At 42.7% G+C, this 18061-nt stretch overlaps 1 protein-coding gene across 4 annotated transcripts in view; it reads left to right on the top strand.

The window, feature by feature from the left end:
• The window catches only part of TULP4 (TUB like protein 4), a 226044-nt gene that overhangs the window by 138755 nt on the left and 69228 nt on the right, over nucleotides 1–18061 (top strand). For all 4 annotated transcript variants that reach the window (XM_030198414.1, XM_030198412.1, XM_030198411.1 and 1 more), the window contains exons 8-9: nucleotides 9912–10136; nucleotides 17078–17312. In XM_030198414.1, the coding sequence (XP_030054274.1) occupies nucleotides 9912–10136; nucleotides 17078–17312 (460 nt within the window). The remainder of the gene's footprint in view (nucleotides 1–9911; nucleotides 10137–17077; nucleotides 17313–18061) is intronic.

An 18061-nucleotide genomic window follows, 5' to 3' on the forward strand; every position in this document is an offset into this window, starting at 1 on the left:
TTTCTTAGGTGGAATATGTTAACTTTGGGAAATGTGCATCACTGATGTCTTTGTGTTTTGTTCAGAACAAGAGGAAATGCATTTCTGTTTTTATTTCTCCTGTGTTGTGATACATACCTAGTTTGACTTCTTGGGGTTCCCAGTTCAATTTTTTCTTTATATTTCTATTTCTAATTTGTGATCCCTTGTTCTATATTTGTTGAGGTTTTGTCTGTGTTTTGCAAGTGACTAAGGTATGGTATTCTCTTTGCATGTAGTTTCTACGTAGAACTCTGTAGCAGTCTTACTACAATTAGTAGGTATGTTGGTGTTATAAAGGCCGTATGTAATATTTGTAGTGCAGCCTATTCTTAGGTAGGGTTCATTTTATGTGAATCATAGGAATTAGTGCTACTGTTGTATGATGATAGATGACAACAGATAAAGACCGGTATGGTCCATCCAGTCTGCCCAATAATATAAACTCATTGCATATGGTATGAAGTGATACATCATATGTATACCTGATCTTGATTTATCCTTGCCTTTTTTAGGGCATAAACTGTAGAAGTCTATCCAGCACTGGCCTTGTTCTAAAATTTCTGAATTTGTTGTCAAAGCCTCTGAATAGCTCCACTCCAGCCCATCCAGATCTATTCAGCCTCAATCAGGGCACAGACCGTAGAAGTCTGCCCAGCACCAGCTTTCCTACTTAGAGGCAGATGCATCAAGCAAACGTTAAAAAATCTAAATGGTTAAAGTCCCTAACGATTTTAAAAAAACGAAGAATGCACCAAAAAAAACAAGTCACACATGCTTGGATCAGTATTGAAAAGTACAATGTATCAAAGAATCGTAATCCATGTCGGTAACCGGCCCCTAAAGCATGCGCAGAACAGTCAAGCGTTATGTTAGCTGCTCTGCGCATGCCACAAACAGTCAAAACACAAGCACGTGGCTCCCAAATCAAAACAAAAATAAAAAAAGGGTCAGGAGGGGGCAAAGGCGCTCGTGAGGAGCGTCCTGTATGGCCATCCTTGCCCCCCCCCCCCCCCGCCCGAGGTCGTTGTTTCCCCCTGCATTATAAATTAAAAAGCAAAACATACCTTTAGCAGCCGTGGCCCCCCTCCCTTCCTCACTACTCTGTCTCCCCTCAGCTCCGCCTCCCGACATCCTCCGCCCCGTGCCCCGCCCCCTCTTGGGGTCGTTGCCGCCATTCCCCCCCTCCACCGGGCCCCCCTCCCTCTTACCGGGCCCGTGCAGCGCCTCTCTCCTCTGTCCGAAGGCGCTGCACGGGCAAGAAGAAAAGCTAATGCCTGTCTTCGCCCAGCTTCGGTCGCACGTCTCTCTCCTCCTGGGCCCGCGCCCATCTGACGTCAGTAACCTACGTGAAAAAATACTTTCTGACATTATTCCTGAGTCGGCCCCCTTTCAACCTCAATTTGTGCCCTCTGGTTCTATCACCTTTCCATCTCTGGAAGTTTTATCTTATTTTGCAACCAGAAGGAAGCCCCTGCAACTTTCAAAGACAGATGGGAGGTAAAAGACATGTGAACACATCTGAACAAATTTGCAAGTGAAAGCATGGATTGGCACCTGTTCTTCAGTGCCCAAACATGAGCTTTGCAAAAAGGCTTGCTAAATGTATGTTAAGTTAGGATTTTTTTCAGGTTTTGTATTAATTCACAGTATGCCTGGTAGTAAGGAGATTTATGTTGCTATTACTCAGATGACATGAGAATCATATTTTTTTTGTGTGTGTGGTAACTTCCATGGACAGAATGTGCTAGTTATGATCTGCTCCTGTTGTTGGGAGGAGATTGGGTTTTTGTAGTTGCAGAGCATGTTTATATTTAACTCATAAGAACTTGTATACTGTATCAGACCAAAGGTCTGTGAGGGTCATGTATGCAGTGTGCCACAAATCCGAGCATTGTCAGTCAGATGTGTCCCAACTGAAAAAAGGTTGAGAACCACTGATATAGACTGATTCAGAAGTGAATTCAAAGGCGGCTATGATGAATGTGACATGTCTTGGAGAGGTTTGGTTGGATAGTGAATTATGCCAAGAATCATCTAGTACTATCCAGGACTTCATATATCCCAGAGTACACTTTGACACCAGTCAAGGAACCATGTTTTTCCTTGAAGAGCGCATGGTGATGTCAGAAGAGAGAGCTGTGTACACAGAAGGCTCCCCAAACCTGGTACTATCTCCAACATTTTGAGTCCATGGCAACAACTCTGGAGGTGGTGGCCTGTGCAGGGTCCCAAATGCATCCCATGCAGAGGAAGCTGCTGTTATACCCGTCTTCTGCATTCCAGACTTTTCCATCAAAGTTATATTTGGTAGGACAAACCCAGCCACCTGATCAAGGAGGTCCCTCTGGACTAGAGAGGCTTGCAGTGGGTCAGTGGTCCCAATTGGAAGCATCTTGGTCTATCAATTGCTTGTAAATAAGGGCCATTTGCTTATTGCCACTATGGTTCCTTCCCATGTTACAGGGAAAGGCGGTCCAGGTGATGTTCAGCAGTGCCATAGTGGCAAGGGTGACCCACAGTGCAGCAATGACACTGGAAGCTGGCTGGATTTGCAGATGGGCAGAGTTGCACCTGTTGTCCTTCTCAGTGATGCACACTATGAGAACAAAGAATATACAGATGGATTTTCTCAGCCAGAATACCCTAGACCTAGGGAAGCAGCTGCTGAGTTCCTCAGCCTTTTCAGCTCCTGGTGGATTGCTGGAGCCCTATGTACTTCGACCTGATGGAATTGCATTGGAACATGAAGTGCTATCTGTTCTTCAATGGCAGGAAGGAAAGGGGATGGGATTTGATATACCACCTTTCTATGGTTTCAATCAAAGCAGTTTACATATAATATACAGGTACTTATTTTGTACCTGGGGCAATGGAGGTTTAAATGACTTGCCCAGAATCACAAGGAGCTGCAGTGGGACTCGAACCAGTTCGCAGAAAGGTGTTGATGCCCGCTGGGCCAACCTCCTTCCTGGCCCCTGATCAACAAGATCCTCCAGAGTGGCAAGACACTTCTTGTGCTCTGGACTGGCTCTGGTGGCTGTGGTACACAGGTTTGTGCACCTACTAGTGGGTCCTCAACTTCTGCTTCTGCTGCAGGCCTGGGGACTTCTAGCGCAGGGCCCAATCATAATGGAGGACCTGGATCCCTTCTGGCTTACAGCCTGTCCCTTGAAAGGTGTCACTTGAGGAGCAAGTTACTTGGCTTCAGCCATTTCTACTCTGCTCAAGAGCCAAAGACAGTTTACATCCCTATGTTAGATACTATGCTACTGTGTTACATCCTTGGTGTATATCTGGATCTAGCAGATCTTTGAACACTGGTGCAGATAGATATTGTATACTTCTTGCATGGGATTAAGCACACTTGTCCGCCACACTGCACAATCGTGCTGCAGTGGGACCTTAATTTGGTCTTCAGTATCTTTGTGGGTCCACCATTCAAGTCTTTGAAGAGATCCCCCCTGAAGATGGTCACCCTTAAAGCCATCTTACAGGGACCTTTTCTTGTCCTTTTTGGCTGATCTCTTTTATGTTAATCAGTTAGATGTTTGCAGGGTTCTGTTGTATTATCTGGAAGTTACCAACTCTCTTTGAATGTTGAACAAGTTGTTCATTTTATTCCAGGGGCCACACAAGGGGCAGGTTGTCTCTAAGTCTTCCATAGCATGGTAAATTAAGACTGTAATTAAGGTGGTTTATATCATTCATCAGAAGGTTGTTATGGTTAGTCTGTGGGCTCATTCTACTAGGGCTCAAGTAACTTCCTGGTTGGAAACTCAGGTGGTCACTCCAGACGACATTTACAAGGTGGTAACGTAGTTTTTCCTGTAATTCTTTGTGAAGCATTACAAGATCGATGTACTAGCCAGGGACAATGTGGCCTTTGGCAGAGCAATAGTTCAGGGGGCCTTGCTTTCCCCTCTAAGTAAGGATTGCTTTTGTATATCCCATTGGTCTGGACTGGTCTAGCAGGATAAGGAAGGTGAAATTTATTCATACTTTCTCATTTCCTTTTCCTGAGTCCTGCTAGACCAGTCGTGCACCCACACTGTAAGACCATGGCACTGGGTTAATTTGGGGATTTGCATTTTTGTATATGTTAGTATAGTGGTGAGTATCCCTACCTGTCACGCGGGAGCCCAGAGTTCGATTCCCCAGTGGGGAGATTCAAGCTTTTAGTCAGCTATTGAGACATAGGGGAAGCATGAAATGTTGCTGCTATTTGAGTTTCTGCCAGGTACTTGTGACTTGGATTGGCCACTTCTGGAAGCAGGATACTGGGCTGGATGGACCATTGTTCTAACCCAGAATGGCTATTCTTATGTTATGTTCTTATGAAATATGCAGCAGTGGTTCCTGATTGGGATGCAAGGTGAGTCTAGTTAGTTCTCGGTTCTGCTTTTGTATTGGCATACTGAAGAGTTCCAGACTAAAGTAGTTCTTATACTGGTGATGTCACTGGAAGAGTTCAGTATCTCTACCTCCATCTGCTATTAGGTGGTTGCAAACTATTAGTCTGGTCTGTTCTTGCATGACTCAAGGAAAGGAAATTCCAAGGCGGATACAAATAAATTTCACCTTGAACCCTAAGATGAATAGGTCCATTGGATCCAAAGTGGTGGTAATATCTATATGGAACTCCAGAATCTGATTCAAAATTTTCACTTTACAAGACCAGTGGTATCTCTGATACCTGACTGATGGAGACTATACTTTCTTTCTGAAGTTGCATCGCTCACATAGTTGCATTGCCTATTATATATGTTCCCCTGATTTAATAAAACATGTGCTTACAGCTGATAATCTGCCCAATTTTATATCAGAACACCGCCCAGTGAGGTTAAATGACAGAAGGTGGCATGACGTTATCTGGCCCATTATCTGGGCTGAAGCAGTGGGCAGAGCTTGTGCCATATTGGTTTGTCCACAACAGTAGCAAACACTATTGAATATAATAGCAAACTTGTGAAGTGTATATTGTTTTGCATTCTCTCTGTTAGGAGGGGATGGGGGAGTTTGGGGAGTTTTGAGGGGTCTGTGAAGGGGAGGAGGGTTATATTCACAATGTTTTTGTCAGTGCTCCAGAGCTTGCTTTGTTATTTGCAATGTTGTATTGTGAATTTCAGTGCTGCACTATATGCCTTTATTTTTTGCTTATGATGACAGTAAAGATCTTTATTGCCAGCATAAGCAAACGAGCTGCTGCCCACGCCATTGCTGTCACCGAGTTGGGCCGGGCTTCAGGGGAATGCGAGCACTCGGGGGCGGCAGCAACCAACGAGCTGGACTGGGCATCTGAACTGCTGCAGCCCGAGTCTATTATTTTTATGTAGAATTTCTGCGTAAAAACAATAGCCTCGGGCTGGAGCAGCTCGGATGCCCAGTCCAGCTCGTCAGTCACCGCCACCCCCCCTACAGCTGGCTCAGCTCGGCTCTGTGACAGTAGTGGAGTGGGCAGAACAGTGCCCAAGTTCTGAAGTTCTCAAGGCTATAACAGAGAAAATAACAAGCACCACGACAACATGGATGGCGCACTTGATAGTTTTTTTGGACAAACCAAGATGCTGGCTACTGGGGGAACCAGCTTCAGCTTTTTTGACGTCACTTCACCTCCTGTCATTAAACCTCCTTGGCACTTGCATTCTTTGAACCAATTTCAGGTTTGTACCCTCTCATGCCTGGAGACTTAGGGGCATATATAATTTTGTAAGTCTATGTGCTTTGAAAATGAGCCTCTTTATCTGTCTTTGTTAGGTCGTGACAAGTTTATGGGTCTGATTCAGAAAATGGTGCCAGAATATCTTGATTTTAATCATTGTGGGGACTACAATCCTATTGTAAGGTGGGAGACCATCAAGAGGAATGCATTTCTCACAGTCGGTTATAGAATGGGTATGGTGATGAACTCTTTATTTGAGTGGAACATACTTACTTGATGAGCTGCCTTAAGCCAGTGCTAAAGACAGTCTGACATAACTACACAAGTTGTCTTCTCTGTCTTTGAAGAGATGATAAATGAAACAAGACCACAGGATAAAGGACACAAAGAAAAAAGGAAAGCTTAAAACAATATCTCAAATGTTTTTCCAGAGCTCATTGTATCTGGACAAGTTTTCAATTAACAGTTACTCATGACTATGAATGGAAATGAGAGAGTATTTATCTTAATGTTAATGTACACTTAGTACTTCTGTAATCTGTTCTTTCTTTAACCATGTTTGGTTAAACATAAACCTGATGATGTTTTGGGGGGGATAACTTGCCCATTGTATTTTATAAAAGTTATAAATGCTGGTCAAGTCTAGTGACACAGGACTGTCTGATTATGCTCTCCAAGGCTGGGGTTATAGCAGAGACAGTATTCAAAGCCCCTGGTCAAAGGGGAAATGTTTCTCATTAGTGATATCTCAGGACCAAACTCCACCTTCTAAAGTGAGTTTAATTTATAGCCCCTGGCTGAGGTCTGTCACTCTGACGGCTTAGCTGAATTAGAAATGGGGTATAAAAACAGGGGGAAAAAAATCATAGAACAGTAGTGAATGACAGCTCTTGGTACCATAGATCAACAGAGGCCAGTTTCAGCTAAGTTAGAAAACCAATGGTGTAACATAATACTGCTAGGCTGAAACTAAAGAACAGACAGTGTCAACATTGAAGGTAGATAGTTACAAGAGTAACATTAGTAATATCTCTGTTACAGGCTGACTGAATTTCAGTTTTGGTCATGGTGCCAAAACTGACTCAAAGTCCCTTTTCTGCCCGGTTTCAGTTTTTGCCAAAAGGCTACACCCATGGTTTTGGTTTCAGCCAAAATTGTATGTTTTCTGTGGACGCCAATAAATAGAAATAAAACAAAACAGAGAAAATAAAATAAGATGATACCTTTTTTATTGGACTAACTTAATACATTTTTTGATTAGCTTTCGAAGGTAACCCTCCTTCTTCAGGTCAGAAATAAACCGTGGAAGCCAACAATTTCTGCTTTACCCTGTTTTGTCTCCCTCCCTTCCCCCTGTCCACCTGTAGGTGCGCCCCCCTCCCTCGGGCCTATCTTACAATCCCTGGCAGTCCAGGTGTGTAGTGAGGTCAGGAGTGATCCCCATTCTGGCTCTGCTCTCAAAATAGCAGCCATCTCCATGACCTCTGGTGGCAACCTTGCAAGACTGCCTCAAGAGGTCACTGCAGCCATTTTGAGAGCAGAGCTGTCATTAGGGTTACCATATTTGTGGAGACAAAAAAAGGACATAAAAATTGTTGTTACCTATGCTAATCGTAGCAAGTGTGTAAATGCCTTTTGGTTAATGAACAAACATCAAACAGTGGCTGACTTAACAGTACAGCAGATAGATTTGCATGCAGTGGAGGCAGTGCATGCAGATCTCTCTCATGAATATTCATTGTGAGTATCCTGAAAACCTGACTGGCTGGGGTGCCTCCAGGACCAGGTTTTGGAACCACTGACCTAGACCATCAGGAATTATATGGTAGTCTTGGGGGGAGGGGGCTGCTACTCTCTGCATTCTTTTTTTTTGTGTGTGTAATGTGATTGCAAGTAATGCAGTTATGATTGTGCATAGTAGTTTATAGAGTAGACTGTGCCAATTAAATGCTTTTACTATAAAGGTTTAGCAGGAATTTAAGTCTATAAATTTGGGATGATAAGTTCCTTAGGAATTAGCCACTCTGCAGAGATAAGACATCAGCTGTCACTCCAAATGTGGCACAAAGTCAGCCATTGTAAAACCACTGTGGCTTTTAGTTTCAGTTTTTGTTAGCTGAGGTCCATGTAGGTGGAGGTTATTTTGTTTGGCGGTGAAATATGGTCTTTCATTATATAAATTATATATATATTCTGGCTTAGATGCTATTTGGTTGATTCCAAAGAGTTTCCAGCCTCTTTTGGGTATGATAAAGATGCTGTGTTTTAATCAACCTGGTGGCTTGCAGAAGCTAGATTCTGTGCGAGAGGAATTTGCAGTGATTGTTTTCAATACAAATACAGGTTAGCTTATAGTTTTAGTAGGGAAATATTACAAAGAAATGAAGTTTATATAGTAGAAAATAATTTGAGAACTATATTGCTCTTAATTGTAATTTTTCAGAGCATATAGTCCTTGCATTCAGTAACATCAATGTGCTTTTTATTATGGATTGTGCATCAGACTGGTATAATGTCCGCAGTGTATAGCACAGTGTCTGGACTCTTTTACCCTATTTTAGTAAGAATGTATATCATGTTTGTCTTTAATCAGTTTTATAACTAAATACAAAACAGGAAATATCTCAATTCTACCTTCTTACTTGTGCACAGTTTGGGTAAGCATAAAAAGTTGGTATTCATGATTTTTTTTTTGCACGTTCTCACAAAATTCCTGTCTCAGAGGATATTTAGCTACATCTACGTTGACTTGGGAACCTAAGAGGGGAATAATCGAATAGGGACAACCATCTCTAAGGGCGCCCAGCTGTAAGGACGGTGCCGCTAAGGGGCGGGGAAACCTGTATTATCGAAACAAGGTGGGCGTCCATCTTTCATTTCAATAATACGGTCGGGTACACCCAAATCTCAACATTTAAGTCGACTGTAGAGATGGTCGACCTAAATGTCGAGATGGGCGAACTTCGAGATAGTCATCCCCGGTTTTTACCCATAATGGAAACCGAGGACGCCCATCTCAAAAACGACCAAATCCAAGGCATCCAAGGAGCCAGCATTCGTAGTGCACTGGTCCCCCTTACATGCCAGGACACCAACCGGGCACCCTAGTGGACTTCAGAAATTGCTCCCGGGTGCATAACTCCTGTGCTGAGCCCCCCCAAACCCACTCCCCACAAGTGTACACCACTACCATAGCCCTAAGGGGTGAAGGGGGGCACCTACATGTGGGTACAGTGGGTTTCAGGTGGGTTTTGAAGGGCTCACATTTACCAGCACAAGTGTAGGGGGGGGGATGGACCTGGGTCCGCCTGCCTGAAGTACACTGCACCCACTAAAACTGCTCCAGGGACTTGCATACTGCTGTCAGGGAGCTGGGTATGACATTTGAAACTGGCATAGAGGCTGGCAAAAAATTAAAAAAAAATTTTTTTTTTTAGGGTGGGAGGGGGTTGGTGACCACTGGGGGAGTAAGGGGAGGTCATTCCCGATTCCCTCCAGTGGTCATCTGGTCAGTTTGGGCACCTTTTTGAGGCTTGGTCATGAAAAAAAAATGGACCAGTTAAAGTCGACCAAATGCTCGTCAGGGACACCCTTCTTTTCTCCATTATCGGTCAAGGACGCCCATCTCTTAAGCATGCCCCAGTCCCGCGTTCGCTACACCTCCGACACGCCCCCATGAATTTTGGTCATCCCCGCGATGGACTGCAGTTGAGGGCACCCAAAATCGGCTTTCGATTATGCCGATTTGGGCGACCCTGAGAAAAGGACACCCATCTCTCGATTTGTGTCGAAAGATGGGTGCCCTTCTCTTTCGATTATACCCCTCTAAGTGTGCCATACTTGTTGAGAAGTCCTTGTTAAAATGGCTCTCCCATTGTTTGCAGAGGGCTGCCGACTGCAAGCTCTGACAATCCTCAGTGGGCTTCATTGGCTCACATTCACACAACCAAATTTTAGTTTTCGGTTTCGGCCGATACCAGTCAATTAGTTTCAGCTACAGTTTCGGCCAAAAGTATTTAGACAGTTTTGGTAGCAATTTCAGTTTGGGCTGAAACTGAACAAAATATGTTTCGGTCGTCCTGTATTCTCTGTGTTTTTGTAGCTCCATAGAATGAATTACACACTAACCAAAACCTGCCCTTAGAAAAATAAGTGAGTGATCATTTGTTGGCCTTTCAGAAGTATGCATAAAACCTGAGAGACTTTAATGAGTGTTTCTTGCTCTTCCCAGCGTCCCATCATGTCGATTTGCTGGGGTCACAGAGATTCTCGCTTGTTCCTGGCCTCTGGCCCTGCACTCTATGTTGTCAGAGTGGAACACCAAATTTCCAGCCTGCAGCTTCTCTGCCAGCACACAATCGCTAGCTGTTTACGGGATGACAGAGAAATTGGCAAGCTCATCCTGCCTCCTCGGCTGTGTTCGTACCTCACAACTGCTTTTATAACCACCATAAAGGTAACATGACAGAATGCACAGAAGGTCTCAGGCCATGAAATTCTCAGTCTGGAAAAAAAAATATATTTTTCTGAATCATGGTAATAGAAGCTATTATAATTGCTTGCTATTTAAATCAGTTCTCTAACTCAGCTCAGGTCTGAACTAGGCATCAAAGAAAAGAAAACAAACACACCAACAGCAAGAGCAGGTAAGTGACCAATGGTGGTGACAGGGCTTCCCATATTGAAAGTGAAGAAAACCAATGCAGAGAAAATCACCCATATATCCCAGGGTAAAAGTGGACAAATAAAATAGCCACAATGAAAAAATTACTTTCTATTCAGTTTATTAAATAAAAATAAAACAAACAAAAACAGAATATGGGAAGGTGGGGATGGCCTTTGTGGTTTACATATTATATACAGGTACTTATTTTGTACCTGGGGCAGTGGAGGGTTAAGTGGACTTGCCCAGAATCACAGGGAGCTGCAGAGGGAATTGAACCCCATTCCCCTGGCTCTCAGGCCACTGCACTAACCATTAGGCTACTTCTCCACTCCATATTTTTGATGTGTTTCTTGAGTGTAAGCCACATTGAACCTAAGCTTATTTGGGATAATGTGGGATTCAAATGTCATAAATAAACCCCTGGCGACCCTCCCTCCTTTTCCCACTATTAGAAGAACCATTCTGTTCTAAAGCATATACTAGTAGCTACAAAACCACTAAAAAAGTTCCCAATCACAAAGTCCGTCCAACAAGTTTCTTACTTGTTACTCTGAACCTAACTATCATCATATATGTATTTTAAGTGTTTAGCAAAGAAATTGTGCCTAAGGGGAATGTTCATCATAGTAATGTAATTTGAAGGCTGTTGACTGTAGTTTTACTTGCCCTGGAATAGTGGAGTGGAGGAGTGGCCTAGTGGTTAGGGTGGTGGAGTTTGGTCCTGGGGAACTCAGGAACTGAGTTGAATTCCCACTTCAGGCACAGGCAGCTCCTTGTGACTCTGGGCAAGTCACTTAACCCTCCATTGCCCCATGTAAGCCGCATTGAGCCTGCCATGAGTGGGAAAGCACTGGGTACAAATGTAACAAAAAAAAAAATTAATGGATAGCTGCAAAGACTGCTTCCATGCAAGGAAAGCATGTCACATCTGTTGAAACTTCTTTTCCTGGGAGTAGGTAAACTGACTTATGTGGAAGTCAGTCTTTATTCTGCACATTTTCCTCAAGTGGGGTGGGGGAGGGCGTGGTCTGGGCTCAGTTAGACCACCAAAAGCCTAAACACTTTTCAGCTTTAAGAGGAACTTTGCTGTTTCAGTGGTTCTGTTCTAACTGATAATCTCCGGTAGGAGGCAGAAGATGCAAATGAGCTTTTATTCAAAATGATCATCAAAAGTTTTGAATATGCACAAAACCCAGACCTAAATGTCTTCTCGCTGAATTTTTAAAGGGTTGCAGGGTTGGATTTGACTATGCTCTAGTACGCCAGTTAGGACTCTGGCAATAGACAAGTTGACTTGTCATTTTATATCTTTTTCTAGTTACTATTTTTATAAGCATGAATCAGTCGATATCTATATTTTTATATTGTAAACAACGCTCCTACTGGCTACGTCCGAGCAGCCTCCTCACCACCAGCCCGGAGCTCTCTGTTTTCCTCCTTTATGTGTTTCTTCTTTTTTCTTGGGCCTGTTTTTGGGATTTGCAACCCGACCCCCTTTCCTCAACAGCTCCTCTGCGGTTTTAAACACAGTCCAAGTACAGCCAGGCTTCTCTCAGCACCGTTCAATTAAGTCAGGCTGTTTTAAACACAGTCCAAGTACAGCCAGGCTTCTCTCAGCACCGTTCAATAAAGTCAGGCTGTTTTAAACACAGTCCAAGTACAGCCAGGCTTCTCTCAGCACCGTTCAATTAAGTCAGGCTGTTTTAAACACAGTCCAAGTACAGCCAGGCTTCTCTCAGCACCGTTCAATTAAGTCAGGCTGTTTTAAACACAGTCCAAGTACAGCCAGGCTTCTCTCAGCACCGTTCAATTAAGTCAGGCTGTTTTAAACACAGTCCAAGTACAGCCAGGCATCTCTCAGCACAGTTCAATAAAGTCAGGCTTTGCGCGGGCTCAAAGCCTTGGGTCCCACCCTCTAGGTCAGTCTCTATTCTCCTGACCTCCTCCCGCTTGACCCAGGACTTCCACCCTATACCTTGAGTGCTGGCTGAGCCATAGCCAAGAGCTCCATGGGTTCGTCTAAGACCCGCTCTGCCTCCTCTTGCTCCATTGCCTCTGGTTCATTCTCCTCCTCTCCTTCAGGAGCCCAGTCCATTTTCTCCTCTCCCCACCCCTTTTCCAGCTGATTACACTTTTCTTCCTTAACTCTGATAGGCTGCTTTTCCTTCTCCTGCCACCGGTTCAGCCACCTCCTCCACCAGGGTGGTGACTCAGCTTTTCCCCTTATTTGGTAGCCCCCTTCTGGAGCTTCTTGGTTCTGCACCCTATTTCTCCTTACCCTGGGTTCTCCTGGGGCTTTCTGGGAGTTGTAGTTTCTTATTGGTATATCCCTCTTGGGCAAAAGCTGAGCAACCCTAGGGTCTTCCCTCCTACCTTCCGGCTCTCTTTTCTCCGGTGGGTAGCTGGGGTCCACCTTCCTTTCGGCATATTCCTTACAATATTGACTTTGGTAACACAAAGAGCTAGAACTATTAGCATAAAATATTTAGCTGTAAAACATTTGCTGTTTTATATATGATTATGATAACTATTTTAAGGTGTAATATGTAATTTACTGAATGACTGTGAAGCAGCACTGCCTCCTACTTTTTGCAAAATTGTAATTTTAAGTGAATAGGAAGTTGATTGTTGGTGGGCAATAGACACATGATTATACTAACTGAAAAGAATAAAAATATTTGCCAGTTCGATGTTTAATATTGTCAAGGATTGACTATTGTAATGTAGTCTTTGCAGGCTGTACTATATGGCTTCATTAAGAAGCCTTCAGATAGTGCAGAATACGTTGATCATATTGATCTACTCTCTGGGTAAATTTGATTCAATAACTCCTTATATGTTAAAGTTGCACTGGCTTTTTGTTGAAGCGCAAGTGCATTTCAAATTTGGGGATATGTTATTTGGGTGAGATATTTAACATCTTTCTATGTGGTAAATCTGAACTGTTGCGTAATCAGGTTCTTTTAAGTCTCATCCTTCTTTGCGTAACGTTAAGTATGCAAGATTTTTGTCCACATCTATTTCAAATCAAGCAGTTACCTTATGGAGTTGAACTCCAAGTAATTAGAGGTTATTTAATGTTTCAGAAGTTGTTGAAGACTTTTTTATTAAGAAAATTTATCTGCTCTGATTCTTACTAAGATATCTTTTTACATAGGTTTGTCACATGTGTTGTTGATTAGTATGATCTATTATGAGTATTATGTGAATTTCTGAATGGTTGGGTCAGCCTTATGTTATTATTACCCGCAGTGAACCATAACATGGTATTTGCGGGCTCTGTGACTTGTGTAATGTAATTTAATAAGGTACCCAAACTCTCTTTGATTTTTCCAAAGAGCCTGTTCTGATGGCTGTCAACTTATTCAGGAACTACACTTTTCAGAGTTTTTGCTGGATAGTTGATAAATCCAAAGCAAAGGGTTGCTTCCATGCCTTTGCTAATCCACTGTAGCCTGCCACTGTGCAACTTGCTAACAGTATGCAAGTTACTAACAATCAGCCAGGGTCCATTTCAAGCCAACTGGCATTAGAAACACCTTAGACTCTAGGAAAATAGTTCCCCTGAGATATTTCAAAAAAATCTTCTATACATACTCCAGTAGCTTTCAATGACATGGCAGTCCCATCATATATGCATTAGCATTCCCACTAGTCCAGAGGGTTTCCAGCATCATTCAGATGCTGAGTCATATATTTTATGTAACCTTTGTGGTGTCAGGTACCATCAGTGAGCATTTGTAGCCATTTTTTTATGTTCTTAGCAGAAATAGATATTTTTTTCATGCTATGGGACACTAAACCCCATGTCTTTTCTCCTAAAGTCTCCTCCAGGTCTCAACCGTTGATACGGTTAAATTAAAGTTTGTCTGTGTCAAGTAACATCTAACAAATTTTTGACAGCATCCTAAATTGGTATTGCCCCCTCCCTTTCCACAGTCTTTTCAAAATGTGTCACCTTTTTCATTAAATTTCCCTTTGACCTACCAGAAATTGGATTGTATAAGAACATAAAAATAAAACTGTTGCCATACTATGACAGACCGAAGGTTCATCAAGCCCAGTATCCTTTTTCCAACAGTGACCAATCCAAGTCACAAGTAACTAGCAAGATCCCAAAAGAGTAAAACAGATTTTATGCTGCTTATCCTAAAAATAAGCAGTGGATTTTCCCAAGTCCATCTTAATAATGGCTTATGGACTTTTAGGAAATTATCCAAACCTTTTTAAAATCCTGCTGAGCTATGTGCTTTTACCACATTCTCTTGCAACAAATTCTAGAGTTTAATTATACGTTGAGTGAAGAAATATTTTCTCCAGTTTGTTTTAAATTTACTACTTAGTAGCCTTATTGCATGCCCCCTAGTCCTAGTATTTTTGAAAAGAGTAAACAAGCTATTCATGTCTACCCGTTCCACTCCACTCAGTATTTTATAGGGCTCTATCATATATCCACTAAGCCATCTCTTTTTCAAGCTGAAGAGGCCTAGCCTCTTTAGTTTTTCCTTATAGGGAAGTCGTCCTATCCCCATTATAATTTTTGTCACCCTTCTCTGTGCTTTTTCTAATTCTGCTTTATCTTTTTTGAGATGTGGTGACCAGAGCTGTACACAGTATTTGAGTTGCTGTCGCACCATGGAGCGATACAAAGGCATTACAACGTTCTCATTTTTGTTTTCCATTCCTTTCCTAATAATTCCTAACATTCTATTTGCTTTCTTAGCCGCCACTGCACACTAAGTAGAAGGTTTCAATGTATCAACAACGATGATACCTAGATCCTTTTCCTGGTCAGTGACTCTAATGTGGAACCTTGTTTCTCTTAGCTATGATTCCTGCAGGGTGCCAAAATGTAGAAATTATGCATTTTCATACAGTTCTTCTATATATACAAGCCATTGCATTCTCTACCTCCTAAACGTGTAGATATTTACTCCTGAAACAAAGTATTGCACTAAGATAAAGGCATTACTTTAGAAAAACTTTTCTCTCCCAGCAAAAGCTTGTTCATCTGTCCCCATAACCGGAGAGTCAGTTTTGTGTATGGGCCAAAGACCTCTCTAGTTTTCCTGCCCCACCTTTTTACCCAGGCATAGACCTCTTATGACATTTTCCCAATCCTGCTCTTTCGTCACTCATTGCTTTCCTGATGTCACATTCCATTCACAAAATGCCGGGCTGCTTGAGAATATTTTCGGACATCTGAACCCCCCAGCCCTCCTTCAAACAAGTGTCTCACCAAAACCCTACAGGGGAGCTGAGAAGCTGTTCTATATATAATCCTGTGCTCTCCTCTGAAAATGCTTAAGATTGTTCTGAAAAATAGGAATGGGAAGTGTCTGGCACAAATATACAAATTTTGGAACTAACACCATTTGGTGCAATCATTGCGCCCTAATCAAGAGTGATGGCGCTTAGACCATTTGTCTAATTCTTACCCCAGTTCCTTAAATAACTAGATGTAATTCAATTGATATAGCTTCATTGGGTCTGCCTCAAACTGTAGCACTGCAGTACCCACAAAAACTGCGCTGTCATGGACCTGAGTATGACATCTGTGGCTGGCACGAAATATTTTTAAAAATGTTTTTTGAGGGTGGGAGGGGGTTAGTGACCACTGGGGGAGTAAGGGGAGGTCATCCCCAATTCTCTCCGGTGGTATCTGGTCTTTTCGGGCACCTTTTTGTGCCTTATTCGTAATAAAAACATGTCTGGGCAAAAACGTCCAAGTGTTCATCAGGGACGTCCTTGCTTTTTTCGATTATGGGTCAAAAACGTCCAAGTGTTAGGCACGTCCAAGTCCTGCCTTTGCTTCGCCTCCAACACGCCCCCTTGAAATTTGGACATCCTTGTGATGGACTGCAGTTGGAGACATCTAAAATCGGGTTTCAATTATACTGATTTGGAAGTCTCTGTGAGAAGGATGTCCATCTTTCGTTTTATGTCGAAAGATGGACGTCCTCTTTCGAAAATGAGCCTCTAAGTACCATAATAAACATAAACATATACACATCCCTTTCCTTGGTATGCCACTGGTTCATGATCTTGCCCAGTTTCCCTTCAAATAGAGATATGATCAACAGCCTCAGCCTCCCAATGTCGTTCTAATTTTAACCCAGTTTTCAGAGATTTTATTGTAACTGAAAGATATGGTCCAGTAAGCCCCAATCACTGGAAAATCAATATATTGTATGCATGGTATATAGTTTAGATCTTAGAGCAGGGCTTCCCAAACCTGTCATGGTGATTCCAGTAGCCAGTCAGGTTTTCAGGATGAATATACATTTAATGATAATCTAATGCATGCAGATTTATCTCGTTCATATTCACTGTGGATATACTGAAAACCTGAATGGTTTGGGGGCCATCAGTGCAGCTTGTGAAAGATTTGTCATGGAATACTATTTTATAATCCTTTAGTACTGACAAATTATCTGCTGTTGAAATCTGTAGTTTTAGTTAATGAACATCAGGCTGATCTAGTTCTCCCATTTTCTTTACATACTGTGGTAAATAGATTTATCTTGATCTCTGGTTATGCCCTTACTTCCCTACCAGTAAAGAGTAAACATTTTTTATTTTCCTTATTTAAAATCTTAAAGAAGTATCTGAAGGAGGAGTCATAGAACAAGATTGTGTTATGGTGAAGTCTGTAAGGCATGACTCACTGGAGATTGTCAGATACTTTTTGCCCTAATAAGGTAATTCTTTCCTTCCTCTGCTATATCTAGCCGCCTATTCCAGACCCCAACAACATGCGGGATTTTGTCAGCTACCCAACGGCTGGCAACGAAGGACTGCATTGCACCATGAAGCGCACAGAAGATGATCCTGAGGTGGGAGGCCCATGCTACACACTCTACCTAGAATACCTTGGAGGACTTGTACCTATCCTGAAAGGACGTCGGATCAGCAAACTGCGCCCTGAATTTGTCATCATGGATCCCAAAATGGATGGAAAAACAGGTAAGTTGGAACTATTTTGAAGAAAGAAATTAGAATATTATATAATTCCTGGGCTTTGGTGGAGCAGCACTGCATGAGTTGTATGTCATTGTAAACTTAACATAAAATTCGGCTTGGTTGCTCAGTGGAAGTACTATGTGTTACTGTGAAGACCCAGGTTTAAGTCCCAGCTCTTGTCTTCCACAGCCTGTACCAATTTGCCTGGGGCCGCTGCAGATTCAGCATTCAGAGCATCTGATTGAGGGAGGAGTTTCAGCCACTGCTTAAGAGCAGCATCTGCTGGCGAGGCACAGTGTGAATGTACTCTGTGTGGTCTTTTGCCAGAATGTGGCTGGGTTAGGTAAAGAAGGAAAGGGTTACAAAAATGGAGAAAAAAATAACCTAGGCAGCTTTAAGTAAAAGGGACCTGGAGGGGCATAATTGAACGAAAACGTCTATCTCCATGGGCGTTTATCTCCAAGAATGGGTCCGTGAAGGGGCGGACCGAACCGTATTTTGGGAAAAAATAGACGCCCATGTTTTATTCATTAATGTGTGAGCTGGGCGTTTTTGTTTTTCAGCGATAATGGAAAATGAAAGCGCCCAGCTCAAAAACGAATAAATCCAAGGCATTTGTTCGTGGGAGGGGCCAGGATTCGTAGTGCACTGGTCCCCCTCACATGCCAGGACACCAACCGGGCACCCTAGGGGGCACTTTTACAAAAACAAAAAAACAGGTAAAAGAGCTCCCAGGTGCATAGCACCCTTCC

The sequence above is a fragment of the Microcaecilia unicolor genome, chromosome 3 (genome assembly GCF_901765095.1).
Source record: "Microcaecilia unicolor chromosome 3, aMicUni1.1, whole genome shotgun sequence".
NCBI classification, from domain to species: Eukaryota; Metazoa; Chordata; class Amphibia; order Gymnophiona; family Siphonopidae; genus Microcaecilia; species Microcaecilia unicolor.